The 17,358-nt window shown below is 32.4% G+C and overlaps 1 protein-coding gene across 1 annotated transcript in view; it reads right to left on the bottom strand.

Moving 5' to 3' along the window:
* Nucleotides 1–420: 420 nt before the first annotated feature.
* The window catches only part of LOC134696485 (kinase D-interacting substrate of 220 kDa-like), a 66,627-nt gene continuing 49,689 nt past the window's right edge, over nucleotides 421–17,358 (bottom strand). The window contains exons 17-23 of the mRNA XM_063558319.1: nucleotides 16,969–17,123; nucleotides 15,738–16,483; nucleotides 14,379–14,589; nucleotides 13,892–14,054; nucleotides 12,724–12,917; nucleotides 6,542–6,885; nucleotides 421–2,940 (exon numbers count right to left, since the gene is read on the bottom strand). Coding sequence (XP_063414389.1) covers nucleotides 1,636–2,940; nucleotides 6,542–6,885; nucleotides 12,724–12,917; nucleotides 13,892–14,054; nucleotides 14,379–14,589; nucleotides 15,738–16,483; nucleotides 16,969–17,123 — 3,118 coding nt within the window. The 3' untranslated portion in view covers nucleotides 421–1,635. The remainder of the gene's footprint in view (nucleotides 2,941–6,541; nucleotides 6,886–12,723; nucleotides 12,918–13,891; nucleotides 14,055–14,378; nucleotides 14,590–15,737; nucleotides 16,484–16,968; nucleotides 17,124–17,358) is intronic.

The following is a 17,358-nucleotide window of genomic DNA, read 5'->3' as shown; positions in this document are numbered from 1 at the left end:
ATATGTGTATTTTTCATTATTTTTACACAAATAAACATAAGAAAAAACTAGATAGATAAACAACAAAAAACAAACATAAAAAACAACAGTAATGTCATTATACACATCAACATAAATCAGTAAGGACCTAAAAAGATATTTTAATGTATTGTGCAATATATTTTGAATAAACAATATTCCACAAGTAAATATTTTATAATCATGGTTTAAGATTCTACTGTTCTAAAACAGCTATTCATTACCGAGTGAATGCAACTGAATAATGTTACACATACAAATGTTGGATGTATAATTATAATATATCAACAAAATTAATGATGAAATCTTGAGGTTTCTAAAAATAAAATAATTAAAATATTAATTCATTAATAGAAGAAATAGTATATATATTACAGAAAATGACAAATATAACAAAAAAAATTATGAATTGCTGGTTGTATTCTATGAAATCAAGTTATCCATACTTTTGCTGTCAGGCTACAAACAGTCATTTTCAACTACAAATTGGTGAAAATGTTATAATTGTGATTCATAAAATATCATAGTTGTGATTTAAAATTAATAGTTTTTTGTTACTGTTATTTGTCATGATGGTACCCCTGTTACAACCCTCTTTCTAGGCTTTATTTGTTTTAATAATGTTGCTATCTTTTAAAAGTCTAACACTAGAATGCTGCCTTATACCAGATACATTTTAAATCAAATAATTGAATGTACGGTAAAATAAATAATTTTATATGATATGCTTTAGAAATAACAAACTTTAAAAAAGGAATGTCTTCTGGAGATTAAGGTTTCCATTGACACAATAAGAGCAAGAGTTACTCCCCTTTTGTTATAGTTTGATACCCGTTCTGTCTGTTCAAGTGCACAAATTCCGACCATAAATTAGCCAAATTAAACACGTTATTCTGATGGCTAGACCAGTCAAATAGATCATGCCTTAATGGGTTTTTTAACAACCTTCATTAGCTATTAAGCTCTCACACAGAAGAATCTAGTCAAATAGAAAATGGGATTTTTAACGACCTTAACTGGCTATAAAGCTCTCACCAATCGGATCTAGTCAAATAAGAAAATCAACCATTCACCTCTCCAAAATGACACCCAAGGAAAGTAACTCAACTCATATTACATCATATCAAAACCTATCTATTAAAATAAAGCAGGAAATTTTTTTTTACAACATTTACAAAACAAAATTCTGGAATAAATACTATCAATCATATTGATCTCAAACAAAACTGACTACAGCATAAGTAATCATGACTTATTAATGTTCTTAACACAGACTCTAGAATTTCATAGTTTTGAAATATAGGATTTGTTCTCAATCAACGAAAATTAGTACAAGAAGAAAATGAGTTAATCCATAGTAATTCAATCAAATGTTTGAAAATTTATAGCATTTCCATTCCTACTATTGTGGATTCATTTATTTTCGAGGGTATCAATTTTCGTGGATATTTGAATTTATGGTCTGCAGATTTCTGTGTACAAAGCCTGTAGAAAATATGTTATTCGTTTAACATTTGAATTCATGGTTCACCTGTACCCACGAACCCCACGAAAATTGGTATCCAACGAATAATAAGGAATCCACAGTATCAAATTTAAGCAAACTGGTTCCCTGTATTATACAAAAGCTTCTGGTCCCTTGTCTTTACTATGGTCTAACATAATCATTTGTATATCATCCACACTGCTTGGAGATGACCTCTGACCTGACCTATTCTGTGCTGAGTCTATAACAAAGTCGTGTATACTTTCTTCAATAGAATTTTCCTTTGTCAACTTATGATGATGATGGCCGACTTCATTGACAAGTTCAACTTTATCGTTGTTCAAACCTGATCCGGCTGAAAATTGAGGAGACCGATTACCTGAACCAAGACCAGGAGAGAAACCAAGGGTGAAACCGCCAGAATCAGTTGATTTTGTTATGTCTTCATTCCTCACGTCAGTCAGTGCCGACTTTAATTTAGTCCTTGATAAATTTGGTGAGCTCTGCCTTCCTAAATCCTGAGATAGCATCTGTCTAATCTCATCTAAACTTTCATGATGACTTTCTCTGTATAAATTGCTGTCTGATTCAACCTGTGGAAAAGCAGTTGCCCCTAGTAATGGTTCAGTGTCTCTGCCCGTTATAGAAATTCTTGCTGAATCAAGTGAAACGTCATTGTCTTGTTCTGATGACAAAGAGAATTGAACAGGAAGAGTTTTCTTCTTCTTAACTTCAGATCCACTTTCTAAAACACTTGAAAGACTTCCAGATGGAGTTGCATCTGCATCAATTTCTTCTAAATCGCTATCGGACTCTTCCTCTTCATCTTCTTCGTCCATTTGAGAGAAGCTATGAATGGCGTCGTGAAGGAGGCTAGATTCATAACTCATCTGCTGTATAACACTATCGTTACGAGGCATTTTACTCCTCCTATTGAGAGCCACCAGCTCTTCATGTTCCGTAATCGTCTCAAAGTCATCTGCATTGTCATTTTTGGGGAGTTTATATTTCACGGATCCTGAACCACCTTCAGAGTTCGTTGACCTGAACACTTTTTGTGACTTTTCCAATTTATTATTTGTTCCGTTAGAAGCACTTGAACCAACCGTTGAACCTGATCCAAAACTATTCTGTGAATTTCTATTCATTTCTGATTCTTCTCTCACAGGATTCATTTTTCTAGCGGTGAGATTATTCTCTCTCTCAATAAGCGATTTGACAGCTGCCTTAAATAACTGCCAATCACCAAACTTCATATCTAATACTTGTCCAAGTTCACTAAGGTCACAGTTGACTAGGACACGCCCACTGATGTTGTTGTCCATCACACAGTCCTGGTATTTCAGTAGAAATGTGTTGTTAATACCATCAAGTTTGGATAACAGACTGCAAACATCCTGTACAGACATTAAACTCAGTCTTTCATTGTTGTAACCCTGAAAATAAAAAAAATAAAATGAAACTGCAAGCTACTGCTCACTTATGACACCTGCCTAGGAAGTTGTTGAGCAAGGAATCTGAAATTGCATCACAGAGTATAGCTGATTTATATAAATCCTAAACCCAAGTTTCAGAAATCCTTATAATAGACAGTAATGCAGTTGTGAAGAAAAATATTCATGAGACAGTTAGACAGACAGATCAGATGTTAGAGAAACAGACAGAGATAAAACAGTATACCCCACTTTTTTTTAAAGAGGGGGTATTAAAACCCCATTAATTGTATTTTCTCATGCTAACATTTCTATTAAAGGCTACAACCAATGTATGTCTTTCTCTAACATGTCAGATTTTTTCTTTCATTTTTTCAAAATTTCAATCAAATTTATTTTGCCTGGCATGTTTCATGAGAACATTCTCATGTATGTGCCTGTCCATAGTGAGTAGCCTGTGATTGAGTGGTTGTTATTTGTTGCTGTGTTACATATTTGTACAAAAATTAGGCTGTGATTTTTCCTATTTGAATTGTTTTACATTTATCATTTTGTAGCCTTTTATAGCTGACTAAGCAGTATGGGCTTTGCTCATTGTTGAAGGCTGTACGGTGACTAATAGTTGTTAATTTCTGTGTCATTTGGTGTCTCTTGAAGAGTTGTCTCATTGGCAATCAAACCACTCCTTTTTTATATTTCTATTGAGAATTGAGATTTTGTTGACTAAAATTTCAGTCGACAGGTTAGTGATTCAGTAGAGAAAATCCTTTCTGTTGATTCATTACTATTTGTGGGATACCAATATTTCAAGGATTTCAAGGGTATAGGTGAACCACAAATTTAAATGCTCATCAACAGTCTGCACTGTTAGCCACTAGTCCGATGCCCCAGACAAGTAAATATTGATCCGAGACCACAATTAATTCGTAGTGCATTTCTTTTAGAACATAAATGAAAATTAAAAAAATCCCACCTGCGCTTTCTCAATGAAATTTTTACAGTGTGTTGTACTACTTTTGGGTAAAAATTATATCAAATTATAGAAAACTTCATTGCCTCTATCCCAAAATATGGACAATTTTGTGTTTAGGGTGTCTTGAAATCTTTTGACAGCTTCCGAAGTGCTAATTTTTAACCTTTTTCAGCTGGACCAAATCACTACTTTCCTGTAAAATTCTGGACCCAAATTTTTTTACAGTGTAATTTTACCCCCCTACTTACAATTTGAGGCATTAAACATGGAGAAAATTTTTTTTGAAGGGGTATAACAATTAATGGCAAGTAACCCACTGTTAACACTAGGGACTATATTCGTGAACAACGAAAATCAAGGGACGACAATTGTGGTCTCGGACCTAATAGGATAGAAAGAGTTGACAAATCTTAAAAAAACTTGGTATGACCAAAGCTTAATAAATTATAACACTGCTTGCAAAGTTTCATAACAATAGGATATATATTATAGACAATATGTTAAATTATATCTCATCTTTGCGTGTTAAATTTTGATGTTAAAATTGAAAAATTTCAACTATCAACATTTTGGGCTTTAAAAATTAAAATTTTGCAAAAAAATACTTTTTAAATGACTTCTTATATAACTTATTATGTACTAAAAGCAATAGAGTACTCATTTGATTTATCAGACTTAGCATAATTATTCAAAAGTCAAATTTATATGAGCCTGCGCCTAAAAATTGAGGTTTTTCAATGAAAGGGGGCCTTACATGAAGATGTAATAATTTCCAGCAATTTTAAATTTGTGAAGCTTTTTGGTTATAAATAATCCTTACATATGTATTGAAAGTACTTTAAATGGAAAGAAAAGTTACAAATAACATATCATATTAGTTTAAAAGGGTCTTAAGCAGTAAGACTGGAAAAAAATAGGGTCAATTTAGGCCGTGCCATATATTTACATTAAAAAATAAAAAATTGTGTCTTTTTTTATCATTTCTATACTCATGTGACATGATGCAACAAATCTAAGCACAAAAAGGCTCTTGCAATTAACTTTTCTTGCAGACAGTATGGTCTGATACACAGATTTTTGCCTTTTTAGTGAAAAACTTGAATGCAATTTTAGTCTCAACAGGCTTATATTTAAACCACTTGCTATCCTACAGAAGAAAAGAAAGATATTTTGTGAAATGGAACAGGTACAATAGACATTGTAAAGTGCTTTTGATACAAATTTAGTGAGGTCTTTATTATGGACTTCAAATTCTATGTACCAAGCTCCCCACTTTTGACTTCATCCAAAAAGGGCGTTAGACAAGGGTCATTTATACAACACATTTTGCACATATTGTCTGAGATAATCTTCTTTTCTGTAGATTCAGAGTTCATAAACAAGTAAAAGAACTAGATAAAGGCACAGAAACACAAGTATTAACACATGAAAACCTGTCAGTTAGAAAGTCGGGATGCCATGTATGCATCAATATTGAAAAAGCCTTAAAATGACTATTTTGACCATAAAATGCTGAAATTGGTCATTTTTGCAGAAATTCTATAAAATAAAAGTTTAAATCCTTTAGTTTCATGCTATTTGTCAAATTGACACCACCAAATCATTTAGGGAAGTTGCCAAAGTACAGATTCTATATTTACAGACTTCACCTCTTAGGTCCGAGACCACAATTAATTCGTAGTGCATTTCTTTTAGAACATAAATGAAAATTAAAAAAATCCCACCTGCGCTTTCTCAATGAAATTTTTACAGTGTGTTGTACTACTTTTGGGACAAATTATAACAAAATTATAGAAAACTTCATCGCCTCTATCCCAAAATATGGACAATTTTGTGTTTAGGGTGTCTTGAAATCTTTTGACAGCTTCCGAAGTGCTAATTTTTAACCTTTTTCTGCTGGACCAAATCACTACTTTCCTGTAAAATTCTGGACCCAAATTTTTTTACAGTGTAATTTTACCCCCCTACTTACAATTTGAGGCATTAAACATGGAGAAAAAAATTTGGAAGGGGTATAAAAATTAATGACAAGTAACCCACTGTTAACACTAGGGACTATATTCGTGAACAACGAAAATCAAGGGACGACAATTGTGGTCTCGGACCTATTGATTCGGACTAGTGAAAAATTTCAAAATTTTATATAGTCCGATAAGGACAACTATTGATATTTAGTTTCCGGACTAGTAGATGAAAAAGTTTTTGGCGCAGACTGCAACAAAGCACACATTTTCTATAAGCTTGCATATATAGACTTTGCCAATACCTCAAAATCATATATCTCATAAAATTAATTTTCCATCAATTCGTGAGATTATTTATGAGATTTGGTACTTTAAACAATTCATACATACTGTGGATTCATTAATATTCGTTGGAAATCAATTTTTGTGTATTTCATGGGTACAGGGGAGCCACACATATAAATGTTCAATGAATAACATGTTTCCTAAAGGAATGTATGCAGACTTTCAATGCCAAAACTACAAAATTAAATATTCACAAATATGCAAGATTTCCTCAAACTACGAAAATTGGTATCCATGAAAATAAATGAATCCACAGTATAATTAAACCACTTGGCCACTGAGGCTCTTAGAAAATTTGTTGCCTACAGTGAGTATCTATTACCTTTATAAAAGTATCAGGAGTGGCTTGTTTTGCTGTCGATTCTGGTATCAGTTTTGCATTAGATGATAACTGTGGCATATAGGGTGGCATACCATAAAAATGTGGGGGATAATACGGCATATTTCCATACTGTGGCATTGCAGGTGGCATCTGCCGATCTGACTGTAACAGATTTGAGGCACTTTGATTTCTGATGTTACTCAATCGTCTGGGTGTGGCATACTGATCTGGAATCATTCCCGTGGCAATGGATGGTGGTACTCCTAGAACGGATGTAGACATGCCAGGGGCAGGAGTAAACATGGGGAACTCAGATAAGAAGACATCAGTACTCTTCTGTAATTCTAAAAATAGAATAAATTTTATAAATTACATTTTTTCTTTGACAGCTTATAAACTTACCTCACTGAGAACTTTTTTTTCAATTTTGCTGCTTCGAGGCATACTCCACACAATATTTATTGTTTGCCATTTTCTAACTTTGTAAATTTCTTCATGCATTTATAGTAAGATTATTTGTATGAAACAGTTCATGCAATTATTTTACTGTTATTAGAATTTTACAAGCTAGTTTTGCACTAAGGTAACCTGGCCAAAAATTGTCTAAGGTTAAGTATTTTACTTGTGACACATCAAAATAAACCACATATTTTTATGCTAAGCATTATACAAGTTTAAACAAAAAAAAAGCTACTAAATACTGGTAAAAAAATAATTTAACAACACTGGACAACTACCCAGATTATATGAAGCAAACTACAAACATGATAAACATAAGGTTATAAAGAGTTGGGCCATTAGCCCTTTCCTCCATAATGACGCCTTTTGACGCCACCCCCCTTACTCCATAATGACGCCTTTTGACGCCTGTGTAGTACCTCAGTTGAAACACTTTGACTACAAAGTGTCTGCAGGTGACTTAATAAAGTTTGTATCCAATATGAAAAGGAATATCATAGGAATATCCAACTTAAATTTATTTGATGAAATAGTTGTTTTTCGCAATGCCTTAATACTTTAAAGCATAAGTTTAGCATTTTATCAAAAAAATCCTATGCGAATCAAGTATGCCAAAAAAAAAATTCAATGGAGGAAAGGGTTAAAGCATATGCCCATCACTTTTTCAATGAAATACCATTACTCCTCAATGTCATATCAGATATTTATGAGAGAACTAGAGGCTCTAAAGAGCCTGTGTCGCTCACCTTGGTCTATGTGCATATCAAACAAAGGACACAAATGGATTCATGACAAAATTGTATTTTGGTGATGGTGATGTGTTTGAAGTTCTTACTTTACTGAACGATTTTGCTTCTTACAATTATATCTATCATGAACTTTGCCCATTAGTAACAGAGAACTATATTTGGTAAAAATTTACATAAATTTACCAAATTAATGAAAATTGTTAAAAATTGACTATAAAGGGCAATAACTCCTAAGGGGTCAATTGACCATTTAGGTCATGTTGACTTATTTGTAGATCTTACTTTGCTGAACATTATTGCTGTTTACAGTTTATCGCTATCTATAATAGTATTCAAGATAACCAAAAACGGCAAAATTTCTTTAAAAATTACCAATTGGAGGGCAGCTACCCAACAACCAGTTGTCCAATTCATCTGAAAAATTCAGGGCAGATAGATATTGACTTGATTAACAATTTAACTTCTTGTCAGATTTGCTCTAGATGCTTTGGTTTCATAGTTATAAGCAAAAAACTGCATTTTACCCCTATGTTCTATTTTTAGCCGTGGCGGCCATCTTGGTTGAATGGCCAGGTCATCGGACACATTTTTCAAACTAGATACCCCAAAGATGATTGTGGCCTAGTAGTTTCAGTGGAGATTTTGTAAAAGATTACTTAGATTTATGAAAAATGGTTAAAGATTGACTATAAAGGGCAATAACTCCTAAAGGGGTCAACTGACCATTTTGGTCATGTTGACTTATTTGTAGATCTTACTTTGCTGAACATTATTGCTGTTTACAATTTATCTCTATCTATAATAATATTCAAGATAATAACCAAAAACAGCAAAATTTCCTCAAAATTACCAATTCAGGGGCAGCAACCCAACAACCGATTGACCGATTCATCTGAAAATTTCAGGGCAGATAGTTCTTGACCTGATAAACATTTTTATCCCATGTCAGATTTCCTCAAAATGCTTTGGTTTCTGAGTTATATGCCAAAAACTGCATTTTACCCCTATGTTCTATTTTTAGCGGTGGCGGCCATCTTGGTTGGTTGACCAGGTCACGCCACACATTTTTTAAACTAGATACCCCAAAGATGATTGTGGCCAAGTTTGGATTAATTTGGCCAAGTAGTTTCAGAGGAGAAGATTTTTGTAAAAGATTACTTTAATTTACGAAAAATGGTTAAAAATTGACTATAAAGGGCAATAACTCCTAAATGGGTCAACTGACCATTTTGGTCATGTTGACTTATTTGTAGATCTTATTTTGCTGAACATTATTGCTGTTTACAATTTATCTCTATCTATAATAATATTCAAGATAATAACCAAAAACAGCAAAATTTCCTCAAAATTACAAATTCAGGGGCAGCAACCCAACAACCGATTGACCGATTCATCTGAAAATTTTAGAGCAGATAGATCTTGACCTGATAAACATTTTTATCCCATGTCAGATTTCCTCAAAATGCTTTGGTTTTTGAGTTATAAGCCAAAAACTGCATTTTACCCCTTTGTTCTATTTTTAGCCGTGGCGGCCATCTTGGTTGGTTGACCAGGTCACGCCACACATTTTTTAAACTTGATACCCCAAAGATGATTGTGGCCAAGTTTGGATTAATTTGGCCAAGTAGTTTCAGAGGAGAAGATTTTTGTAAAAGATTACTTTAATTAACGAAAAATGGTTAAAAATTGACTATAAAGGGCAATAACTCCTAAACGGGTCAACTGACCATTTTGGTCATGTTGACTTATTTGTAGATCTTACTTTGCTGAACATTATTGCTGTTTACAGTTTATCTCTAACTATAATAATATTCAAGATAATAACCAAAAACAGCAAAATTTCTTCAAAATTACCAATTCAGGGGCAGCAACCCAACAACCGATTGACAGATTCATCTGAAAATTTCAGGGCAGATAGATCTTGACCTGATAAACATTTTTACCCCATGTCAGATTTGCTCTAAATGCTTTGGTTTTTGAGTTATAAGCCAAAAACTGCATTTTACCCCTATGTTCTATTTTTAGCCGTGGCGGCCATCTTGGTTGGTTGACCGGGTCACGCCACACATTTTTTAAACTAGATACCCCAATGATGATTGTGGCCAAGTTTGGTTTGATTTGGCCCAGTAGTTTCAGAGGAGAAGATTTTTGTAAAAGTTAACGACGACGGACGACGACGACCGACGGACGCCAAGTGATGAGAAAAGCTCACTTGGCCCTTTGGGCCAGGTGAGCTAAAAAAGGGGAGGTTAATTTCATAGATATAAACCAGTCAACAAAGTTTCATGAAAACTGTTCATTACACTTTTGAGTTATTTTCCAAAAACTGAAAGAAAAAAAATCCCTTTTTTATGAATAAAATCCCATAACTAGGAAACACAAGAGTGCACACCCTGAAATGTCTACTTTCTTTACTAATTATTGATTTTATGTTGATAGTCCTAAATATGGAGCTTTACTACTGTAAAACTGTCACATAAACTAAACATTGACCAATGAACCATGAAAATGAGGTCAAGGTCAAATGAACTATGCCAGTCATGCATGTACAGCTAACAATTCTTCCATACAACAAATATAATGACCTAATGAAAAAATAAAACTGCCTGACGGGCATGAGGACCTTGCAAGGTAGGCACATATTAAATATAGTTATCCTATTACTTCTAATAAGAGAGAATTTAACATTACAAAAAAAATAATCTTTTTTTCAAGTTGTCATTGAACCATGAAAATGAGGTTTTGGTAAAAAAAATCAACAAAATGAGTGTTGAGTTTTTAAAGTCCGTCAGTATATTCAGCAGAAAAAGTTATTAAACACAGGTATTAAACTTGTATGTGAAAAACAGATGATGTCACAATTGGTGGATATTAAATTCACAGTATATATTACTATATTTGTAAAAAATGTCAAAAGGACAATGTTAATATTGTTTTAGGTGATCACTTCTAAAGGAAAAAGTTATCAAAAAAAGTTATTATTATAAATTTATGTGAAAAGCAGCAAATAAAGATGAATTCACATCTAGCATGTCTATTAAATATTTAATTCACAGCATATGTATAAACCAAGTAAAATATACAATGAATATTAAATTAAACACAGGTATGAAACCTATGTGAAAAGCAGTAAATGAAGATGATTTCACTACTAGTGTATATTATATTCACGCTTATGTAAAATATACAATAAACATTAAATTTGAGATCACAACACTCTTTACCTGGTAAGGCATCTGAAGATCACAAATGTAAAGACACAAACAAGTATATTGTATTATCTAATAAATGTACAAAAATAAAAAGCTAATAATTTTCAGATTTGGATAAAAGGTTAAAACTCTGCTCCATTAAATTATGAAAATCACTTTTTTAGTTTATTTTATATGAATCTGTTAAGTTACATGACATGTTTTTAATTTTTTACAGCTTTGATTAGACCTTTGCATTTTCTCTTCTGGGAAAGAAACTTTTAATTTCTAAATAAGAAAATGTTAGCATCTAATATTCTTTAAAGTCATAAGAAACGAGTGAGTGGTGAAAAATAATGTTTATCCAATTCTTGAACCACTGCATGTATATATCATAAACTTAGTTCTCTGTGCACAATTTTATCATTTTTTACACAAATATATTGTATAATCATCAATTTTCTCTCTCTCTGTCTGTTATGATTTTACAAATATGACTGCTCATTATAATATGCCGTGGTTTTGAAGCTGAAGTTGACTGATTGTCACCTTATAGTAAACAAATAACAAAAAGCATGGGTATTGAGCACGTGTTTAACATGTATAATCAGATAATTGTTTATTTTAGTGACAGATCCATGCGTATTGCGATCACTGGATTTTACGAGGAGGGCCACACTCAGGTATTGTTGCATACAGAGAATTTTGTCTGGGAGCAAGCAATTAAAAATAAGTAAACTTCTCCTAAATATGGACAAATTAAAGAATTTTCCTCAGAAAAAAGTATATATACACAAGTTGTATAATGTAAACTATCCATTTAGTTATAAAAAGCATATGCATATTTTTTTTTAATTTTAGGTTTCATATGACTTTAAATTGATACTTTTACAGGTCTAATCAAATCTGTAACCAAGAATGTGTCCATAGTACACGGATGCTCCACTCGCACTAACATTTCACATGTTCACTGGACCGTGAAATTGGGGTCAATACTTTAATTTGGCATTAAAATTAGAAAGATCATATCATAGTTAGCATGTGTACTAAGTTTCAAGTTGATTGGACTTCAACTTCATCAAAAACTACCTTGACCAAAAACTTTAACCTGAGCTTTACACTATCTTTTTCTTTGTTCAGTGGACCATGAAATTGGGGTCAATACTTTAATTTGGAATTAAAATTAGAAAGATCATATCATAGTTAACATGTGTACAAAGTTTCAAGTTGATTGGACTTCAACTTCATCAAAAACTACCTTGACCAAAAGCTTTAACCTGAGCTTCACACTATCTTTTTCTTTGTTCAGTGGAACATGAAATTGGGGTCAATACTTTAATTTGACATTAAAATTAGAAAGATCATATCATAACGAACATGTGTACTAAGTTTCAAATTGATTGGACTTCAACTTCATCAAAAACTACCTCGACCAAAAACTTTAACCTGAAGCGGGACGACCGAACGAACGGAGGAACGGAGGCACAGACCAAAAAGGACAAAAATTAGAATTTCTAAATCAGTCAAACTGAATAAATACCTTCTTACTATACAATTATCCATATTTTGAGTTAGAGCGCAATATGGTCATAGATTTTTCTATAATTTTGATATAATCTGTCCCAAAGAAGTAAAAATCTTTTTGGATAGAGAAGATATCATTTTTTTTGTGTGTTTTTTTTGTCTATTAAATGAAATGCACCAAGAAATAACCGAGTTTTTAAGAAAAGGTTGAATAACACAAAGATCCACCACCTCTGTGATGTACCACAATAATAATTACCTCTGATAAGTTTCCTGAGGTATGGATCCAGATTGATCGTACACGGCAGGAATTTCTTTAGATCAGCGATGGTCAACATGTGACTTTTGGATGACGAAGATTTACTGGATAAAAAAGCTTCTAATTTTCGTGGATTTCTATCTATCTCAAGCAGAGGTTCAACTTCTTTTGAAATTGGTAATTTATCTGCAATTCTGGTAAAAATATAAAAATTCTGATAAAAATATAAAAATTCAGCTGAAAATATAAAAGAACACAGTACAATTATCAGGAAAACTTTCCATTGTATGGTTCTTCTTTACCAACAAAACCCATGACAATATGTTAGTCCCTGAATAATAATGAATTCACAATATTTCTTTAAAGCAGTTGACCCGATAAATTCTGTATCAGAACGATTGAACACTGTAACGAATTTATCCTGATTTTGTTATATTACATATTATTATATTCAAATTAAATTTTAGGACAATATCAACAAATATATTTTAGATAATTAATCTAAAACTGTTGAAAATTAAAAATATTATGATTAAAGCAACTCATTTTTTTTTATTAGGTCAATGGTATAAGGGAGATAATTTTCAATTTTGACTTAATAAATAAGGGAGATATTTCCAATTGACAAGATAAAAAATTGTACTGAAATTTATAAGAATAATATAAGCCAATCAAATTGCAAGAAATTACTCTAAATCAGGATGCTTTCTTTTATATATATATCTTATTTGAACAGAAACACACTATTTACATGTGCATGATGTATGTAAAAATAGTATACAATGGAAACTAAGAAACTGATTTGAATCCCCCCACTTTTTCCCCCAAAAAATTCATTTGTTGATGAATTCAGTAATGCTTACATCTTGCATGACTTGTAAACTAATCATAATACACAGAAATATGCAACATGATGTAATTGAATTTTTACAATTTGAAATTGGAATTATTTCATTAGCAACAATTTTTTTTTTTAGGAAATTATTCTGTTCACATTATTTGTCTCATAGATATAAAACCTAGCTTTATGAAATCAGTTTTTATCATTTACATAAGTACATGATGTAGAACTGGACTATTAATATTCAAGATTTGCTGTAAGATAAGTACAAAGTACAGAGCTGTTGGGTCCATCCCCTGCAGTCTCTCTTTAGAACAACAAACTTACTTCTGATAAATAGAAAACAATGTAGAATTATTATCCATCATTTCTTTCTCTTCATAATACAATATAATCCATGATGTCCTGTATGGCCATTGTTCTATAATGTTGATCCATGATGCAAGCCGATACCAACTAAAATCTATATTGTATGCTCTCAACAAACGACCTGAAAACAAAAAAATATTATATATTTCTTGTTGAAAATATGTTGAAATTTGTTCTGGGTATTGCACAAGATTATGTATATATCTGTACTGTTTTTGAAATTACATGGTCTTTGGTATTTCACTGAGATGACCTTGATAGTTGACTCCTGTTATAGATGAATGTCTTGTTATTTTTATGTGTTGTTTGATAGGTTTCTATCTTAATGATGCACCACCTTCATTTCATATTATGAATATTTAAACTTTATTTTATAAATTAAAAGGTTTGTATATGTTTGGCAAAATAAATAATTGGGCAGAAAACTAAACTAATATTGACTTACCTGTAACTGCCACGATATTTAACAATCGCCTCATACTACGTGGGTTAACATCACTAAAATAGTCATTCTTGCTGAAGAAGTTTCCTGTGATATCAAAGTTGGATGTTCCTGCTATAGACAGACTGTCAGACCGACCTTGTTTCCTCCGACTCTTTTTTCTCATCTCATACACTGTTGTAGAAGATACAGTAGACTCCTGATGCTGTACAGACTGAAATTTTAAAATGAAGAAAATAATGTCAATTCTACAATTTTATTCCCATGAATACATGTACAGATGCTCGTCTTTCACTGTGGTGAAGACCAATTGGTGCACTTAGGCAGTTTTCTGCTCTTTGGTCTGGTTCTTGTCTCTTTGACACATTCCCTATTTCATTTTTAATTCAATTTTGGCAGTTTCATTTAAACATATAGTTTTCCTGTTTGCATTGTTTTACATTTGTAATTTTAGAACCTTTTGTATAGTAGCTTACTATGCAGAATAGGTTTTGCTCAATGTTGAAGCCTATATGGTAATCTATAGTTGTTATCTTCTATCCCCTTTGGTCCTTGTTAGGAGGTTGTCTCTTGGCAATCATACCACATCTTCTTATTGTCATATGGAACCAAGTAAAACACTGTTAAAATGGATCTACTATCTATAGAGGCAATTTAGAATTAAGAAATAATTGCTGCAAGCTATACTTTATTGGTTGTTTTAACATAGGTAGGCATTATATTCATGATTATTTTTGCCTGAGCGATAGTGAGGGCTGAAATAACACGAATATAATGCCCACCCGTGTTAAAACAACCAATAAAGTATAGCTTGCATCAATTATTTCGATTCTGATTAGGACAATTAAGGTAATTTCTATGTTCGATGTGTATAAGGGTAAAGCAATTGTGTAGGCTCTTCCATGTACCTCCATTTTTGTTTGTAAAGAAGCAAACAGCTGACACTGTGATTTTTCAGAGGGGGGAGTTTTTGAACAGCCAGCATGAAGTTTTTTGTATCTAGGTCAATTATGTCAATTTCGGAATGCAACACATTACAGTCGTAGTAAATGAATTAGTAACAAAATGTGCATCATTTAAAATTTGGAAGTGTTTTAAGTTAATAAAATATATTAAATGCATGCCAATTTGATAAAATTCATTATCCTACATAGTAGTTAATATATGCATGTGCAGGAAAAAATTATTGGATTTAGAGCATGGGTTTATTCATAATGCAAAAGAAGCATGTCATATAAGAATGTCACTTACATTTTCACTGTAATTGACATCCGCCTATAGATATGATTAATTAAAATCAAAAGACCTCATAAGATTTTATACATGATAAATTTTATTGTTAATCAATGTGTCAATACCAACCTTTGGCCTGGTTTCAGACACATCATACTGTGAGAAGCCTTTCGTCATGGTCTGTTTAGGTATGGCCATTCCCTGGCTTTGTAAATAGAATGGCAGATGTACAACATTCCGTAAATAATCAAACCCGTTTACATTTGTATCTACAAATGACGTCTTTATATTGCTTTCAATTCCTTTTATAATGATTTGTGGATCTACAGCTAAAATGGTGATAAATGGAGAGTCTTCGTCTGAAAAAAGAGTCTTAATCGTATCTAAAACTTGTAATACTTTATCTTGTTCGCAGCTGTCTAAACCATCAACAACAACAACTAGTCGAGTCTGATTTTCGGTAAATCCATCCATGCTTGTCACCATTTTAGCCATGATGTCAACTTCAAGTTTCAATTTGTGCATCAATCCATCTAATTTTATCCTATCTAGCTGTGACCCAGCATTCATAACGCGTCTCTTCTGTGACCAAACAACCGCAATGACAGCTTGACCCCATGTAAATATATTGAGGAAGAAAGCACCACCTATAATCACGGAAAATACAATCAACGTCACAAACACAGGAATATTACTACTGATTTTTACTCCAAAGTCAGTGGTTGTCACATTATGCACTGGATCAAAATAGACATCATCATCTTTGGCGAAGGTAACTAACATGGCCACGCCCACTTCTAAACAAATTAGAACTATATACAAATACACAAAATATGGTACACAGCAAAATGTCTTGAATCTTCCGGTGTAGGAATCTGAAATATAAGAAAAAATTTAAACTGTCATCCAATTGCATTACTTTAAAAGACCTTTGAAATTATGAATATAAGGCGATACAGTGTAACTTGTGTTTCCTGACACACTGGGGGACCAGAAAAAAATGTCGGATTAAGCAGGGTGTCAGAATACTCAGGTTTTATCTGAAGGATAGACAAATTTTGGGTGCTGGATTCGGCAGATTGCACTTGCACTGTATATTGTACTCCCACTAAGAATATGTCATTCGACAGACACCCAACAACCCCAAAAAAATATTGCATTCAAGTCAGGAATATGACAGATGTTATCCATTGGTTCAATGTGTTTGAGCTTTTGCATTTGGCCATTTGATTAGGGACTTCTTCGTTTTGAATTTTCATCAGAGATCTGTATTTTTGTGATTTTATTTTTCATTATGCAGTGGTTACCAAAAAAATAAACATTATTTGCATTGTAATTAGCATATGAAGGCAATACTTACTGGTAGTGTCAGCTTCCTTTTTAAACACCCTAAACAGCCGTGCTACAAGGGTACCATATTCTTGTTCTAAACTATCACCCAGGGTCCCAATCATCGATGCCAAGGCTTTTTCACCACCTACACTTGTTAATCTTGTACTCTCACTGAACAAAAACCTGAAACCAAAAATATTCAGATTCATGAACCAAATGTTATACTACAAGTATGTATTTATTATTATTATTCGTTGTGTTTTGTTACGACTGTATTTTACCTTTATTTGTCTTTTGCCATCAATAGATTTTTTATTGACATAAGCCTAACATCTTATTCATTCGTGTAAAAAACATACCATTAATATGATGATGATGATGATGATGAGAGTTTTTAATAATTGATTTTTAATGTTTT

The sequence above is a fragment of the Mytilus trossulus genome, chromosome 14, assembly GCF_036588685.1.
Source record: "Mytilus trossulus isolate FHL-02 chromosome 14, PNRI_Mtr1.1.1.hap1, whole genome shotgun sequence".
In the NCBI taxonomy this organism is placed as follows: Eukaryota; Metazoa; Mollusca; class Bivalvia; order Mytilida; family Mytilidae; genus Mytilus; species Mytilus trossulus.
This window is presented reverse-complemented; position numbering and strand designations above follow the sequence as displayed.